At 35.3% G+C, this 14,649-nt stretch overlaps 1 protein-coding gene across 1 annotated transcript; it reads left to right on the top strand.

The window, feature by feature from the left end:
- The first annotated feature begins 37 nt into the window (after positions 1-37).
- Positions 38-9,907, top strand: LOC114409910 (lysine-specific demethylase JMJ705-like). Its single transcript, XM_028373573.1, has 7 exons — positions 38-1,161; positions 2,691-2,769; positions 4,057-4,124; positions 4,296-4,446; positions 4,791-5,464; positions 6,135-6,698; positions 7,249-9,907. Exons 1-7 carry the CDS (start codon positions 336-338, stop codon positions 9,603-9,605), a joined length of 4,719 nt encoding a protein of 1,572 aa, XP_028229374.1. The 5' UTR covers positions 38-335; the 3' UTR covers positions 9,606-9,907.
- The last annotated feature ends 4,742 nt before the right edge of the window (positions 9,908-14,649 follow it).

The raw sequence follows: 14,649 nt of genomic DNA, 5'->3' as shown, positions 1-14,649 counted from the left end.
GCTGCTAGTGCTTGCACTTGTAAGAGGAAGAAAGAGAAAATGGTAGGTTAAGTAAATAATACCAAAAACCAATGGCATTTCCATTAAACCAAGCCACACAATAAAATCCCCCCAAACACACATCACTACTCGCATGCTTGATGTTTCTCCCTGCTACAGTACTTACTACTCTGCCCCTAGTGCTACTTCATTACTCTGCCCCCAATTTTTTAATATTCACTCATTGTTTCTCCTTCCTCTCGAAAAAACAGGGGAAGAAGGTGGTAGGCAGAATCTGAATAATAAAAACAACTCGGTGAAGCGTGTTCAATGAGAGGCAGAGAAAATAAAGAGTAATGGTGGGAGTTTGTGAGGGAAACGGCGAGGTTTTGGCATGGCTGAAATCGATGCCGGTGGCGCCGGAGTACAGGCCGAGCGCGGCGGAGTTCCAGGATCCAATCGGGTACATATTCAAGATCGAGAAGGAAGCTTCAAAGTACGGAATCTGCAAAATCATCCCTCCCTTCCCACCTTCTTCCAGGAAAACCGCAATCGCCAACCTCAACCGCTCACTCGCGGAAGCCGGCTCCACATTCACCACGCGCCAGCAGCAGATCGGGTTCTGCCCCCGCAGGCCCAGGCCAGTCCAGCGTCCCGTCTGGCAGAGCGGCGATCGCTACACCTTCAGCGAGTTCGAGTCCAAGGCCAAGTCCTTCGAGAAGACATACCTCAAACGCCACTCCAAGAAGGGCTCGGGCTCCGGCTCGGGCCTGGGCCCGTTGGAGACGGAAACGCTGTTCTGGAAAGCCACGCTGGACAAACCCTTCTCCGTGGAATACGCTAATGACATGCCTGGCTCGGCGTTTTCTCCGAAATGCCGGCGCACAGGGGATCCCAGCTCACTGGCGGACACTCCGTGGAACATGAGAGCGGTTTCAAGGGCCAAAGGTTCGCTCTTACAGTTCATGAAAGAGGAGATTCCGGGCGTTACTTCCCCTATGGTCTACGTTGCCATGCTCTTCAGCTGGTTCGCGTGGCACGTCGAGGACCATGACTTGCACAGCTTGAATTACCTCCACATGGGCGCCGGCAAGACCTGGTACGGCGTCCCCCGCGACGCCGCCGTCGCTTTCGAGGAAGTCGTTAGGGTTCACGGCTACGGCGGAGAGATCAACCCGCTCGGTGAGATAGCGTGCTTGTTGTGTTCCTCTGTGTTTGCCTCTTTTTTTCCCCTGCATTGTTGAACTTGCTGTTGAGTTCTGCCTTGGCATGCATTTGCTTTGTGTTTCCGACATGTTGACTTTGGGATTGGAAGGTTTAGTTGACTGCTAGTGATGATGTTGTCCTGTTGTGTTGTGCGTTTAAGTTCTTTGCTGCTTCTCCTATGTGAATTTTCTGAGGTTAGGTTCTGTTAGTTTATTTGGTGATTGATATGAACTGCTGTTGGCATTACACAGGATTACAGAGCAAATTTGTATAGCATTGTATCTTGTGTGGTTTTTGACCTCTGTTTGGATGCACTTCTGGATAGGCACTTGTAGGAGAAATGAGTAAGAAGGTAAAATGAATGAAACTTTTTCCAATTTAAAATTAGCTTTTGGAGAAGTCAAATGAGAGCGCTTCTATAAATTAACTTGTGCATATATAGGAAGAGCTTAATTCATTTTACCTTCTTATTTTCTTCTCCTATAATTGTTTATTGTGAAGTTTATCCAAACGGGCCTAAACTTGTAAAATTGTGTTATTGGCCAAAACAATGGACAAATGCAGTTTGGTCAAAAGGGAACAATGGCCAAAGCATGCACTGGGAAGTTTGTTTCAGTTTTCATCATAAAATAAACACACCTCAAAGTGTTGTTTGGAATCCATTCTTGAGGGAAAAATTTGTTTGGAAAATCATTTAGTCCTGGCTCTGGTATAGAATGTCCTGCTTCGTGATGTTGCCAGCAAGATGGAGAGATATAATATATCCATGATCATGGGAACTGTTACCATATGTTCACGTAATCTCTCACTCTTTTACTAGTAAATGGGCCATATAGTTTGTTTTGTTCATTTTCTGTATGATGTGCATTTTTACCCATAAATTGAAGAATGTGTGCTTGTATTGTGTCCTGCTCTCACAATCATGACTTTCAGATCAAGGCATGATTGTTGAAAACAAGATTCACTAATGAAACCCTAGGAGTTTATTATTTAAGTTCTAGTCCTCTGTTTTAATCTCAGCCAGTTAAAAGCGGGTGAAGTTCTGATTGTAACAGTGACAGATGACATTACATAGTTGATTTTAGGATGCCAACTCATTGCTTTAGGGGGAAATGAATGCGTCTAATGATTGAACAACATTTTAACGCAATGTTCCCATTTGGAATTTAAAAATCTACCCCAATTTGAGTAGGCACAGCTGTCTCTTTCTTTCACTTACAGTCTGTCAACACATCTCCTTGACATAGCCTTCATCTTTCTAGATTTCTTGTTTTGTGTAGGGAATGTACGTTGTTTATTATTTTATCTTCTCTATTTCTTTCACCTTTGCTATATCATGTTTTATTTTTCAATTAATGAGGAATGATAGATATTGGTTGGTCCCATCTGGGACAACTGGGAAATAACAGTGATTTACATATGTTAAGAGGATGATACTTGATTTTAGTGTTTATGTATGGATCCACATGTTACAAACTTACATGGGTCTTGTTTCCTTTCAACAGTTACTTTTGCTATTCTAGGTGAGAAAACCACAGTGATGTCGCCTGAAGTATTTATTAGTGCAGGCGTTCCATGCTGCAGGTACTAATATTTATGAACATCATACTATATTTTTGTGATGTTCTTATTTGGTATATCCTCGGTTTAATCTTAAATGTTAATTACTTACACTACCAGTTTTGCTGTGGCCTGTAGGAGATGCTATACTGCTATTTACTTTGAATTACTGCTTTATTTTGTCCTACACACCCAAAACAATTTGCACTTTAAAGCTGTTGAAGTTCAGTTGAAATCTCAAATATAATCTTGCTGGAAATGTATCCCTAGTCAAAACACTTTTTTTTTGTACTGTTATTAATTGGAATTTGTCATTGCAGCATCCATATCCATTTGGAATAATTTGTTTTTATTTTTCCACTGTTGTGTGTCTATTTCTTTTTGAAATCATTTCTGTACTAAACGAATATTGAGTGCTCTTTCACTTGGAGCTTGGAAGCAGTTATTGATGGTTAGTTTTGAAGGTTTTGGTAGAAACAAGGAAACCTCAATGGTGTGGCAGTATTTAGTTTATTTAGTAGTGTGGTGTATAGGTATTAGAATATATGTAAGAATAACTGTGAAATCCTAGGTTTGGGCTTAGCTGGTCCTTAATATGAACCTTAGGAAAGTATTAGAGTCCAGCTGTGTATACCTTCAACATATGTATTTTCAGTACCCCTGGTACTCTGCATATAATATAATTATCTATTTTTGCTGAGCAAAAAAAAAAAAAAGAAAAAACTGTGAAAACAGTTTGCAAGGGCTGTTAGCTTTTGCTAACAGCACCTCACTAGTATTAGGCTGTTAGTCTATTAACAGAATTTCCCTCCTTTTTGTTAATTCTGTTTTGTACTTAGTTCGAAGGATCAGAGGCCTATAAATACTCCTTTATAACTAACTCTGTAACTGATTTTCAGATTGAATAATATCAGTTCTCTCTCTCTAAATTTTCTCTCTCGTTTTCTCTCACTCAGTCTAAAAATATGGTTGGAGTGAAATGCGCTCATCTTTAAGGGCTTTTCTTTTTTGTCATATTTGATTGGTATAGGATTGTTTTCTTGCCCTTCTCTCCGGTGCTCTGCTATGGTTGTTTCAGGGGAGTACCCATTTCTGATAGGCAGAGACACAATTGCTCCAATGGTTCCCTCGGTTTTTGTGTTTTTTTTTTGTATATTTTTTTAATTTCTTTTTCTACTTAAAAAAATATCATATCCTATCCCTAGTTGCTGTTACCTTCCTTTATCTCAAATGTGTAATTTTCTTTTTCAGCGACCCTGTATGGTGGTTTATGTGCTTCTTGAACTTTAACTTTTAATTTCTTGGAATCAGGTTAGTACAAAATGCCGGGGAATTTGTTGTGACATTTCCAAGAGCCTATCACACAGGGTTTAGTCATGGTAAGACACCTAAAAGTCTAAGAATGTTACTCATAGGCTCAAGGATTCCCTTTTTCTTTTCTTTTCTTTTTTTCTTGGGGTGGGGGTGGGGTGGGGTGGTGGTGGTGATACTTGCTATTGTTTCAGCCAATAGTTGAATATTTCTAATGCTTTTGAATGTTCGCTGTGTAGGTTTTAATTGCGGAGAGGCAGCGAACATTGCAACACCTGAGTGGCTGAGGTTTGCTAAAGATGCTGCTATTCGGAGGGCTTCACTAAATTATCCTCCCATGGTTTCACATTTCCAGTTACTTTATGACCTTGCCTTAGCTTTGTGTTCTAGGTTTGTCTTTTTCTATTTTAGTTTCTTATAATTGGCTATAAGAGTGTGTTGCTGGTATCTTTCTGGATTTATCTTTTGTTTTCTTTTTGTTAGTAGGTTGATGTGATTATTAATGCTACCTTATTGACTTAAGGGAGTTTCAAGATTCAATTGTATTCTCCAATTTTAGAAACTGTGGATGAATCATTCTGGTTTTAGATATAAATGTTTGTTTTTTAGGTTTTCCTTATTCAGAATTTCATGTAATACAATTTGATCATGGCACCAAGACGATGATTCTGATGACCATATGATCTGTTCTTAAAATATACTGCCTGTAAATATCCTTTGTTTTCTCCATACAGAATTCCTGCGGGCATCAGTGCTGAACCTCGTAGTTCTCGTCTTAAAGATAAGAAGAAGGGTGAAGGAGAAACTGTAATTAAAGAACTATTTGTCCAGGATGTCCTACAGAACAATGATCTGCTTCATTTTCTTGGGCAAGGATCAGCTGTAGTACTTCTTCCTCGTAGCTCTGTTGACATTTCTGTTTGCTCAAAATTACGTGTTGGATCCCAGCAATCTATTAATGTAAGCAATTCTGAGGGAATGCATTCTTCAAAAGGTTTTGTTTCTGATGATCTGGCATTCAACAGGAGTCATGGAATCAAGCAAGGAAAAAGTTTCTATTCTGTGAAAGACAAGTTTAGTACGTTGTGTGAAAGGGACAGGATTTCCTCTTTTGATGTAAATGATAACATAAGCATTTCAAGTTCTAATCCACTTCAAAGAGACACTGAAAGAGAAACTTGTCAAGGAGATGGGTTGTCAGATCAGAGACTGTTTTCATGTGTCACATGTGGAATATTAAGCTTTTCCTGTGTTGCTATTGTACAGCCTAGAGAACCAGCAGCTAGATATCTTGTGTCAGCTGATTGCAGTTTCTTTAATGATTCGGTTGTTGGTTCTGGAATATCTAAAAATAAATTTACTATTGCCCGTGAAGAAGCAATTATTCCTGAGCCAAATATTTATACAGGCAGGTTTTATTATAAGTTCTATTTCTAGTGTTTCATACTTTGTTTCATATTGTATCAAAAATAGTTTCTGTTAAGTGTTTCTTTAGAAAGATATCAATAACTTTTTTGAAGAGGCAGATCTTATCAATAATGAGTCCACATCCTAGGTATCTTCCATGCCTATGTCTTATGCTCATTAGGAAACATGTCTATTTATTTGGTCAGTGTCTTTCTGTATGTATGAGCTGAGCTGCATGGACGGAATCGTGACAATTTCTTACAGTAGAGCTGAACCACAAATGTTGTGCCTGTAGGTTATGTCCTGCCTCTGCTTTGGCATGTACTAGGGCCATCTTTTTTTTTCTTTTGTGAAATATTGGTGTTATATACATTAGCTAATGGCATTCTGAGCTTTAGCATATTTATTTATATTCTGTTCCAATTTTCTTATTGAACTGTTGGGGGATAAGAGAACAGGAACATGCACTAGTATACAAAGCTTTTATGATGTGCATATGAAAGCTGAAATCATAACTTTGGTAACTAAGCAGCTAAATCCTTTGATATCTGTGCTTTATCTCTCAAATGTTTTCCCTATATAATATAATATCTAATTTCATTGTTTCAGTCTTCTTGGCTAGGATTTAGGTAAAACTTAAAAGCACTGATCCTTTTTGTTCCTTCATGCAGGATGGATGAAAAAGAATGTCCAAGATGGTATACATGATGTTCCTTTTCAATCTTCTCAGGTTGCTTTAAATATGGTAAGTGAAAATGGCAATACAGCTCTTGCATTATTGGCTTCAGCATATGGAAATTCTTCTGACTCTGAGGAAGATCAGATTGCGGTTGACAGTCATGAATCAAATGTGATAAACTCTGCTTCAGAAAGTTTACTTTCTTACACTCGAGATTCCCATGCTAGTCCCATGACTGCACTTGATAGGGGAGATTATATTCCTTCAAAGAGTTCCAGCTATGAGGATTTTATACATCGTAGATTAGAGTGTTTTGAAAACACAAGGACGGTGGCTAATTCCACCTCTAATTGTTCCCAAGATGCTCATAATGCTGAAAGGTCATTGTCTAACAATGCTATGATGGTTCCCTTTGATAATAAAAAAGCTTCGATGGTGCTACAATCTGATGAAGACTCATCCAGAATGCATGTTTTTTGTCTTGAGCATGCTGCAGAAGCAGAGCAGCAACTTCGCCCAATTGGTGGAGCCAACCTATTGCTCCTATGTCATCCAGGTTTGTGAGCTGATTGAGTATATATAATTTCTTGTGATGGAAGTTATTTCAGTTTATGTTGCGAAGAAAATTCTTTTTTTCCCTCCATAATGGAAAGGTTATACACATTCTTTAGGGGGTGTCAATGTAAATTACTCTACAAAAAAACATGAATCTGACCTTTGTTTTGTTTTACTGTTTTCTTATTTCTCAAAGTCATAGATGAGCTATGTGTTTGTCATAGATGGGTTATGTTTGTCCATCTATGATGAGTTATAACAAAATTCATTCATGAGCCAGGATATCTAAAAAGATGTTTATATCTGATTTGAAGAAGTATTTTTCATAAAGTTGTCATGGATCGATAATAGTTGGTGCACATTACCTTGTTTTTACTAATTAACTTTAACTTCATTTTCTGAATCTTGTATATGATTTTGATTTCTAATGTTTATCTTCATTTTCTGCATCTTGCATGGGATTATGATTACTGATTGAAAAATATTGTATAGTTACTGTTACTAATTTTCCTCTTTGCAAATCATTTATTTTATTTTACATATTTCTATAGACTATCCCAAGATAGAGGCTGAGGCAAAAATGGTGGCAGAAGATTTGGGTATTGATTACATGTGGAAGAATATTGAATACAGTCATGCTTCCAAGGAGGATGAGGAGAAGATCCAGTCAGCTCTGGATAGTGAGGAAGCTATTCCTGGGAATGGTGACTGGGCTGTAAAGCTAGGAATCAATCTCTTTTATAGCGCAAATCTTAGCCGTTCTCCTCTTTATAGTAAGCAGATGCCTTACAATTCTGTTATATACTCTGCATTTGGTTGTAGCTCTCCAGCAAGCTCACCTGTAGAGCCAAAGGTCTACCAAAGAAGGGTCAACAGGCAGAAAAAGATTGTTGCTGGGAAATGGTGTGGTAAAGTTTGGATGTCCAATCAGGTCCATCCCCTTTTAGCGAAAAGAGATTTTGAAGATATTGAGGATGAGAAACTCTTAATAGGGTTGATATTACCTGATGATAAAATTGAAAGATCAGAAAGTACACCCAAAAGCGAAGCTACTAGCAGAAAATCAGGTAAGAAAAGGAAAAAGACAGCAGAGAATGGACGGTTCAGGAAAGGAAGTTATGCTAACAAAAATCTACTTTCAGATAATTCCACTGAAGATAAACCCAACTTGCTTCCAAGGAGCATTCTTCGAAGTAAGAAAGTCAGGCATGTTGAGAGAGACTGTGCTGCTTTGAAAGGGGGTTATTCTCCTCCATATCATCATAGAAAACCTTCAAACAACCAAACAAACTTCACTGAAAGTTATGCAGTTTCTGATGATTCGCTTGATGATGATGATCACATGCAGCAAAGGAGGAATGTTAAAATTGAAAAGGCTAAATTTATGGACAATGATGTGGTTTCAAATGATACGATGGACAATGATTCTGATTGGCAGCAGAGGGAAGACGTTAGCAGCAAGCAAGTTGAAGATACGGAGGGAGATGCAATTTCAGAGGATTCTTTGGATGTTGGTTCTCTTCAGCTGCAAAGGAAGACTTCCAAAGGCAAGCATCCAAAATACATTGGTGAAGAAGATATAATTTCTGATGACCAAATGGAGAGTCATTTTCAAAAGAGGCAAAAGAGAATTCCTGAAAGCAGGCAGGGCAAATACCTTACTGGAAAAGATATAATATCTGATGACCAACTAGAGCTGAAAATGAAGAAGCAGCAACGGAGGAATCCTAAAAGCAGGCAAGCCAAATACCTCAATGAAGAGGATATTGCATCAGATGACCAATTGGAGGGCCATTATCGTAGATATCAAAGAAAGAATCCTAAAGGCAGACAGGCCACATGTGTAGCAGGGGAAGATCAAATGTCTGATGACCAATTGGAGAATCATTGTCAGAAGCAGCAAACAAGTTTCTATAGGAAAAGGCAAAACAAAGGCATTGAAAGAGAGGTTAAAAATGAAATGTCTGATGACCACTTGGAGGACCATTTTCTGAAGCAGCAGCAAAGATTTCCTAAGAGCAGGCGAAACAAACACACTGATAAAGAAGACACGGATGACTTAGCTGAGAATAATTCTCATCTGCTGCGTAGAACTCCTAAAAGGAAGCAAGCTAAATGCATGGAAGACGATGATATGAATTCAGATGATGAAATGGAAGATGATCAGCAGCTGAGGAGGACTCTCCGAAGTAAACAAGCTAAACCAAAGACACTTCAACAGATGAAACAAGCTAATTCCCTCCAAGCGAAAAAGCAGGCATCTCGGCCCATAAAACAGTGCTCTCGGATGCTTGTGAAATCAAAGGCTCCTCAGCAAATTAAACAGCCTTCTCATTTGCCGAATAAGCAATCTAATAACACCCAGGAATTTAGTTTAGATATGGAAGAGGAGGAAGAAGGTGGACCTAGCACACGCCTTAGGAAGAGAGCCACAAAAGCTCAGGAATCTGAAAGAAAATTGAAACACAAGCAAACAAAAAGGAAGAAGGTGAAGAATGCTGCAGCTGCAAAGGTTTCAGTTGGCCATGCCAAAATGAAGGATGGGGAAGCCGAATATCAGTGTGATATTGATGGGTGCACTATGAGTTTTGGGTCAAAACAGGAGCTGATGCATCATAAGAGAAACATCTGCCCTGTAAAAGGGTGTGGGAAGAAGTTTTTTTCACACAAGTATCTGGTGCAGCATCGTCGAGTTCATGAGGATGAGCGCCCCTTGAAGTGCCCTTGGAAGGGATGCAAGATGACTTTCAAGTGGGCATGGGCTCGTACAGAGCACATTCGAGTCCACACTGGTGCACGACCTTATGTATGTGCTGAGCCAGATTGTGGACAAACATTCAGATTTGTTTCTGATTTCAGTCGTCATAAGCGAAAGACTGGTCATTCAGCAAAGAAGAATTGTCAATAGCAAGTGGAATAGATGTTTAATTGTTATTTAGCATGACATTTTATGAATTTTTGAATCCATTGCTCAATTGACCCGGCTAGGACTAGGCGCTAGGATTTCGTAACAGTTTAGGATGTCCCTGCAATTGCCATTTGTAGTTATCTGTTAATTCTGTTTGCCTTTCGGGTCTTCAACCCATTTGTTTATTACAATTAAAGCAATTGCTTGGATCCAGAAACATGATTCTCATCGAGTTCATATCGCTTGCAATTGTTGTTCCAACCTTTATGTCTCTTGAATCGTGATTATTTTATTGCAATGCAATTTCCCTAATCCCCACCTAAACTCATGCACTAAGAAATAAACATGCTTCAAGGAGGTTGGTAAAATAAGGTATTGTAAGGCTAGTTGCAGGAGGTAGCTCTTGTATCCTACTTGCAACTAACGTCATATTATTCCATCTTACCATCATCAACCTGTTGAGTTTGGGTTTTCAATTTTCATAGATGTAAACTTTATTTTAAATGTTGGCATCAATATTCACATTGTTGTGAAATCATCAAATTTAAGAGAACAAGGACGAGTTTGAATCCTTTTAGTTTTCTCTATTTTCTAATACAATTTTCGAAAGCATTTTTTAAAACAAAACATTGGATGGATGATGATTGGTAGACTTTCCAAAAAACTTGTTTGTTAAATTTATGAGATTTCAATTTGAAAGTGGTTTGAATTATTTTGTCGTTAATGAACTTTTGTAATGAATCTTAATCTTCTCGTTTACAAGTTTGGCACTGCAAAAACAAACACTATTTAATAATGATTTTTTTACCCCAAGAGGAAGCCTATAGTAAAGAATATAAGGGAAAAAGAGAGGAGAAATTTTGTGATCTATGGTGGTTCCATCGGACTCAAGAGTAAAGACTACTTGTTGATAAAAAAAATATAAGGGAATGAGAATAGAGAAAAAGGGATAAAAGGAAATCATAGTCATATACTATAAGGGGTGTTCTTTGAATTTTGAGGGCATGCAAATAGCTTAGTTATTCTCAAGAAAGAAAAAAAAATATAGTTTGAATTATGCATGCTCATATATGATTGTTAGTAGATGGACCCAAAATCCTTCGGCTTGTGTAAGGCTAGGAGGAAGCACGGATAAAACAGGAAATTTGATATGTGGAAATGAGAATATGACCATTTTTAAAAATAAAGGAAACAATATAATTATAATCCAATATAGAAAAATAATAATAAAAATTAAAATCTTAGATCGTGAGAATTATAAACATCCATAAAAAATGATAATTCGGTACCATACTAAGATGTGTATCCCTGCGCAGAATTTCATATTGAAAAGGAACCGTTTAAGTGGAAAACTTGATTTTTAAAGTTACTAAATTAGTGTTTTTGTCTTGTAGATATTAAATTCATATTTTATAATTTATAGGAGTCATTTTTTATATTGTTTTGATTTTTTAATATATTATTAATTATTTAGTTTAAATTTTAATAATGCATGTTAGTAGATATGTCAATAAATATTTAAGTATATTTTATATAGAGACATGCTCCAACCAATTGTTATTATTAAAAGTGTTGTAGGATTTCTCCTTTACTTTATTGATGTTTTATATGTAGGAGTGCTCATGGATTTGATTTTTTAAAATCCAACTCAAATCCAATCAAAGGGATTGGATTTAGGATCCATATCCACTTAATTGGATAAAAGTGGTTTGGATTTTTTTGAAACCGATTTAAAATGGTTTTAAAATCGATTTATAATTCAAAACCATTTTAGTTTTAAATCTATTATTAAATCATAAATCAATTTTTGACCTACTTCGGCTAAGACTACTTTTAGCTAACATTGATCACAATTGTTTTTGGTCGACTTCGTCTAGGGTTATTTTTTATCGATGTCGATTGAGGATAGTTTTGATCAAGGTCGAAACTATTTTTGGTTGAGGTCGATTAGGGATTTTCGGTCAAAGTTGATTAGTGATATTTTTTGAATGACATTGGTTGGGGCTACTTTCGATTGACGTTAGACATGCCTATTTTTTTGCTGACATATGCTAGGGTTTTTCAGTCAACGTCAAACGAGGCTGTCATTGATCAATAAGGAAATCCAAAAAGCAACTCGAATCTTATGTGCAATCCCCCATAATTTTCTTTATTATATTATAATATATAATCAAAGATATTTATCGTTGTTGGGATCTTCTCCTCTACTAGCTCTTTTTCTTACTAAGTTCTGCTTCCTCTTTTATGGAATTGTTGATACAATCAATGTAGAGTTCACTTCATTTGTCAGAGACACAATGATTAAGGATATCTGACAATATCTTATTATGAATAATTCCAACTTCGGGAGAAAAAAAAGCATTCACTTATTACACAGATGGTGTGATTTGTTGACTTTGCTCGTCTTTCTTTTCAAGATAAGTAAAAGACAATTACTTTTTTCTCAATATTGGCTAGGATTTTTTCAATCGACGTCGGTCGAGGATATTTTTCAGCCGATGTCATTTAGGGGTTTTTGGTCAATGTTTGCTGATGATGTTTTTTGGCCAACATCGGCCCAGACTATTTTTTTGGTTGACATCAGTTAGGGTATTATTAACGCGGGAGATATTTTTCGGCTGATGTCGGCCATGACTATTTTCCATTGGCGTCGGCTAAGATTTTTTCAGCCAATGTAGGATGCTTATATTTTATAGCCAACATCGATCAAAAACCCTAATCAATGTCGGTGAAAAAAGAACATCGATCGATGTCAACCAAAAAACCCTAGCCGACATCAATTTCAAAATAGCATTGGCCAAAAAATAACCTTGGCCAAAAAATAGCCTTGGGCGATGTCGACTGAAACAAACCTTAGATGATGTTGGTCGAAAAATAGTCTCGACCGACATCAACCGCAAAAATCTCTAGTCGACATTAATCAAAAAGTAAGTTCATCCAATGTCGGCTAAAAACATCATCAGCTGACATCGATTGAAAAATCTTGGGACAACATCAACCAAAAACATCATCAATCAATGTTGGTCGAAAAAACTTTGGATGACATCAGCAAAAAAATAACCTTAACCAATGTTGGCTGAAAAAAACCCTAGCCAGCATAGTCCAAAAAATAGCCTCAACCGATGTCGGCTGAGAAACATCATCAACCGACTTTTTGATCGATATTTGTCAGAAAGAAAACATCGATCAATGTCGGCAAAAAATAACCTCAATTGATGTCAGCTAAAATTTTTCTTTTGATCAACCTCGACCAAGATTGTTTTCAGAGGAATGATTTAAAATCTAAAAATCTAATAAAGTATCCAATCCATATCTAAATAATTGGATTGGATTTAAAATTAAAAAAACTGAATTTGGATATAAAATCCATCCATTAAAATGGATTAAAAGTGATTTGGATATAGTCAGGTATGGATTGGTTTTATATAACTAGAATTTTTTAACACCCCTACTTACATGCATTCTTTTAAAAAAATTGATTTAGTTCATTTTTTTTATTTGTACGTTTGCTTTGATTTGGGATAACAAAAATTGAGTGAAGTTATTTAAATACAACATAATTTTGTGTCTTATGATTTGCAACTCTAATTGCATAATTTTAACGTTTTAAAAATATCACAATTAATTAAATAAAATATTTTATTTATTATTTTGATCACATGATAATTAATTATTGAAATTATAAAAATTATTCTAGAAAAACTAATAAATTAATTAAGGCATTATATAAAATAAAAATTCATATAAGATTTATCGATTTAATTAAATAAAATATATATTCATGATAATTTTCTTAATTGTTTATACAATTCTGTAAAATTTTATATAAATATTTTTTTTTGAAAAGTAATTAAAACTGAAAAATAAAAAGGAATTGGAGAGAAAGAACACGAACGTTTTCTCCCAATCTTTGTTTTCCTTTTTCCAATTTGTTTCTCTAATATTTCAAATTTCCTTATTTAAATAATAAATAAACAATAAAAGTCACAAACGAGTGCCTCATAGTTGCAGGTTATTGTGTAGGTGTCCAAATATCAACTCTATCATAAATATTTCAAACTTGTCTCGTTTTTTTTCAGCAACAATCCTATAAGTATAAAAATTTATCAATGACATTTAAAAAAAAATATAATCCAAACTTACTTTCTGAAAATTCTACCGATCACCATCCATTATTTTTGTTTTATTTAAAAGTCTTTCCAAAATTTGTATGAGTAGAAAAAACAAAAACATTCAAACATGGTATTGTTTAAAGGAAGTCTAAATGAATTCGTTGAATATGGTATATAAATTACTATAAATTCCTTCATACTTGTCTTTAACTCTTATGGATAAAATAAAGATCATTATCCCTAAAATTGATTTCAACATTTGCAATTAATTTTACATATATGAAAACCTAATCTCAACAGGTTGATGATGGTAAGATGAAAGAATATAACATTAATTACAAGTATGATACAAAGACTAACTCCACTTGTAACTAACGAAACAATACCCTTATTTTGCCAATCTCCTTGAGAAACATGTTTATTTCTTAGTGGATTAAGATGTAATTTTTATCCTATTTTTTACATAAGTAATTTTAGTTCTCTTATTTTTTAATTAAAAAAATTTGTTCTCTGCTTTTAAATTTTTTTTGTGATTTTAGTTTCTCATATTTAAATTGAGATATTTTATCTCTTTTAAAAACTCAATGATTGTAGTTCATGTGACCATTTTTAAATATTAATTTATATACTATGTTAATATTGATCAAAACATGTGTCTATTTATAAAAGACATGATATTTTTTTAATTATTTAATTTCTAATAAAATTAATTTATAAATAAATAATTAAAAATACATAATCAACATCTTGAAATTGATCACTAGGAAATTACAATTGCAGATTATTTTAAAAATAAAAGATAATGTTTCAATTAAAAATTTAAAAAACTAAAATTTCTAAAATTACAAATATTTTAAAAATAAAGGATAAAGTGTCTCAATTAAAAAAAAGAAAACTAAAATTACATACTTAAAAAAAATAAATAAAAATTA

Source organism: Glycine soja, chromosome 4, assembly GCF_004193775.1.
Source record: "Glycine soja cultivar W05 chromosome 4, ASM419377v2, whole genome shotgun sequence".
Classification (NCBI taxonomy): Eukaryota; Viridiplantae; Streptophyta; class Magnoliopsida; order Fabales; family Fabaceae; genus Glycine; species Glycine soja.
Note: the sequence above shows the minus strand (reverse complement) of the source record. Positions and strands in the feature narration are given on the sequence as shown.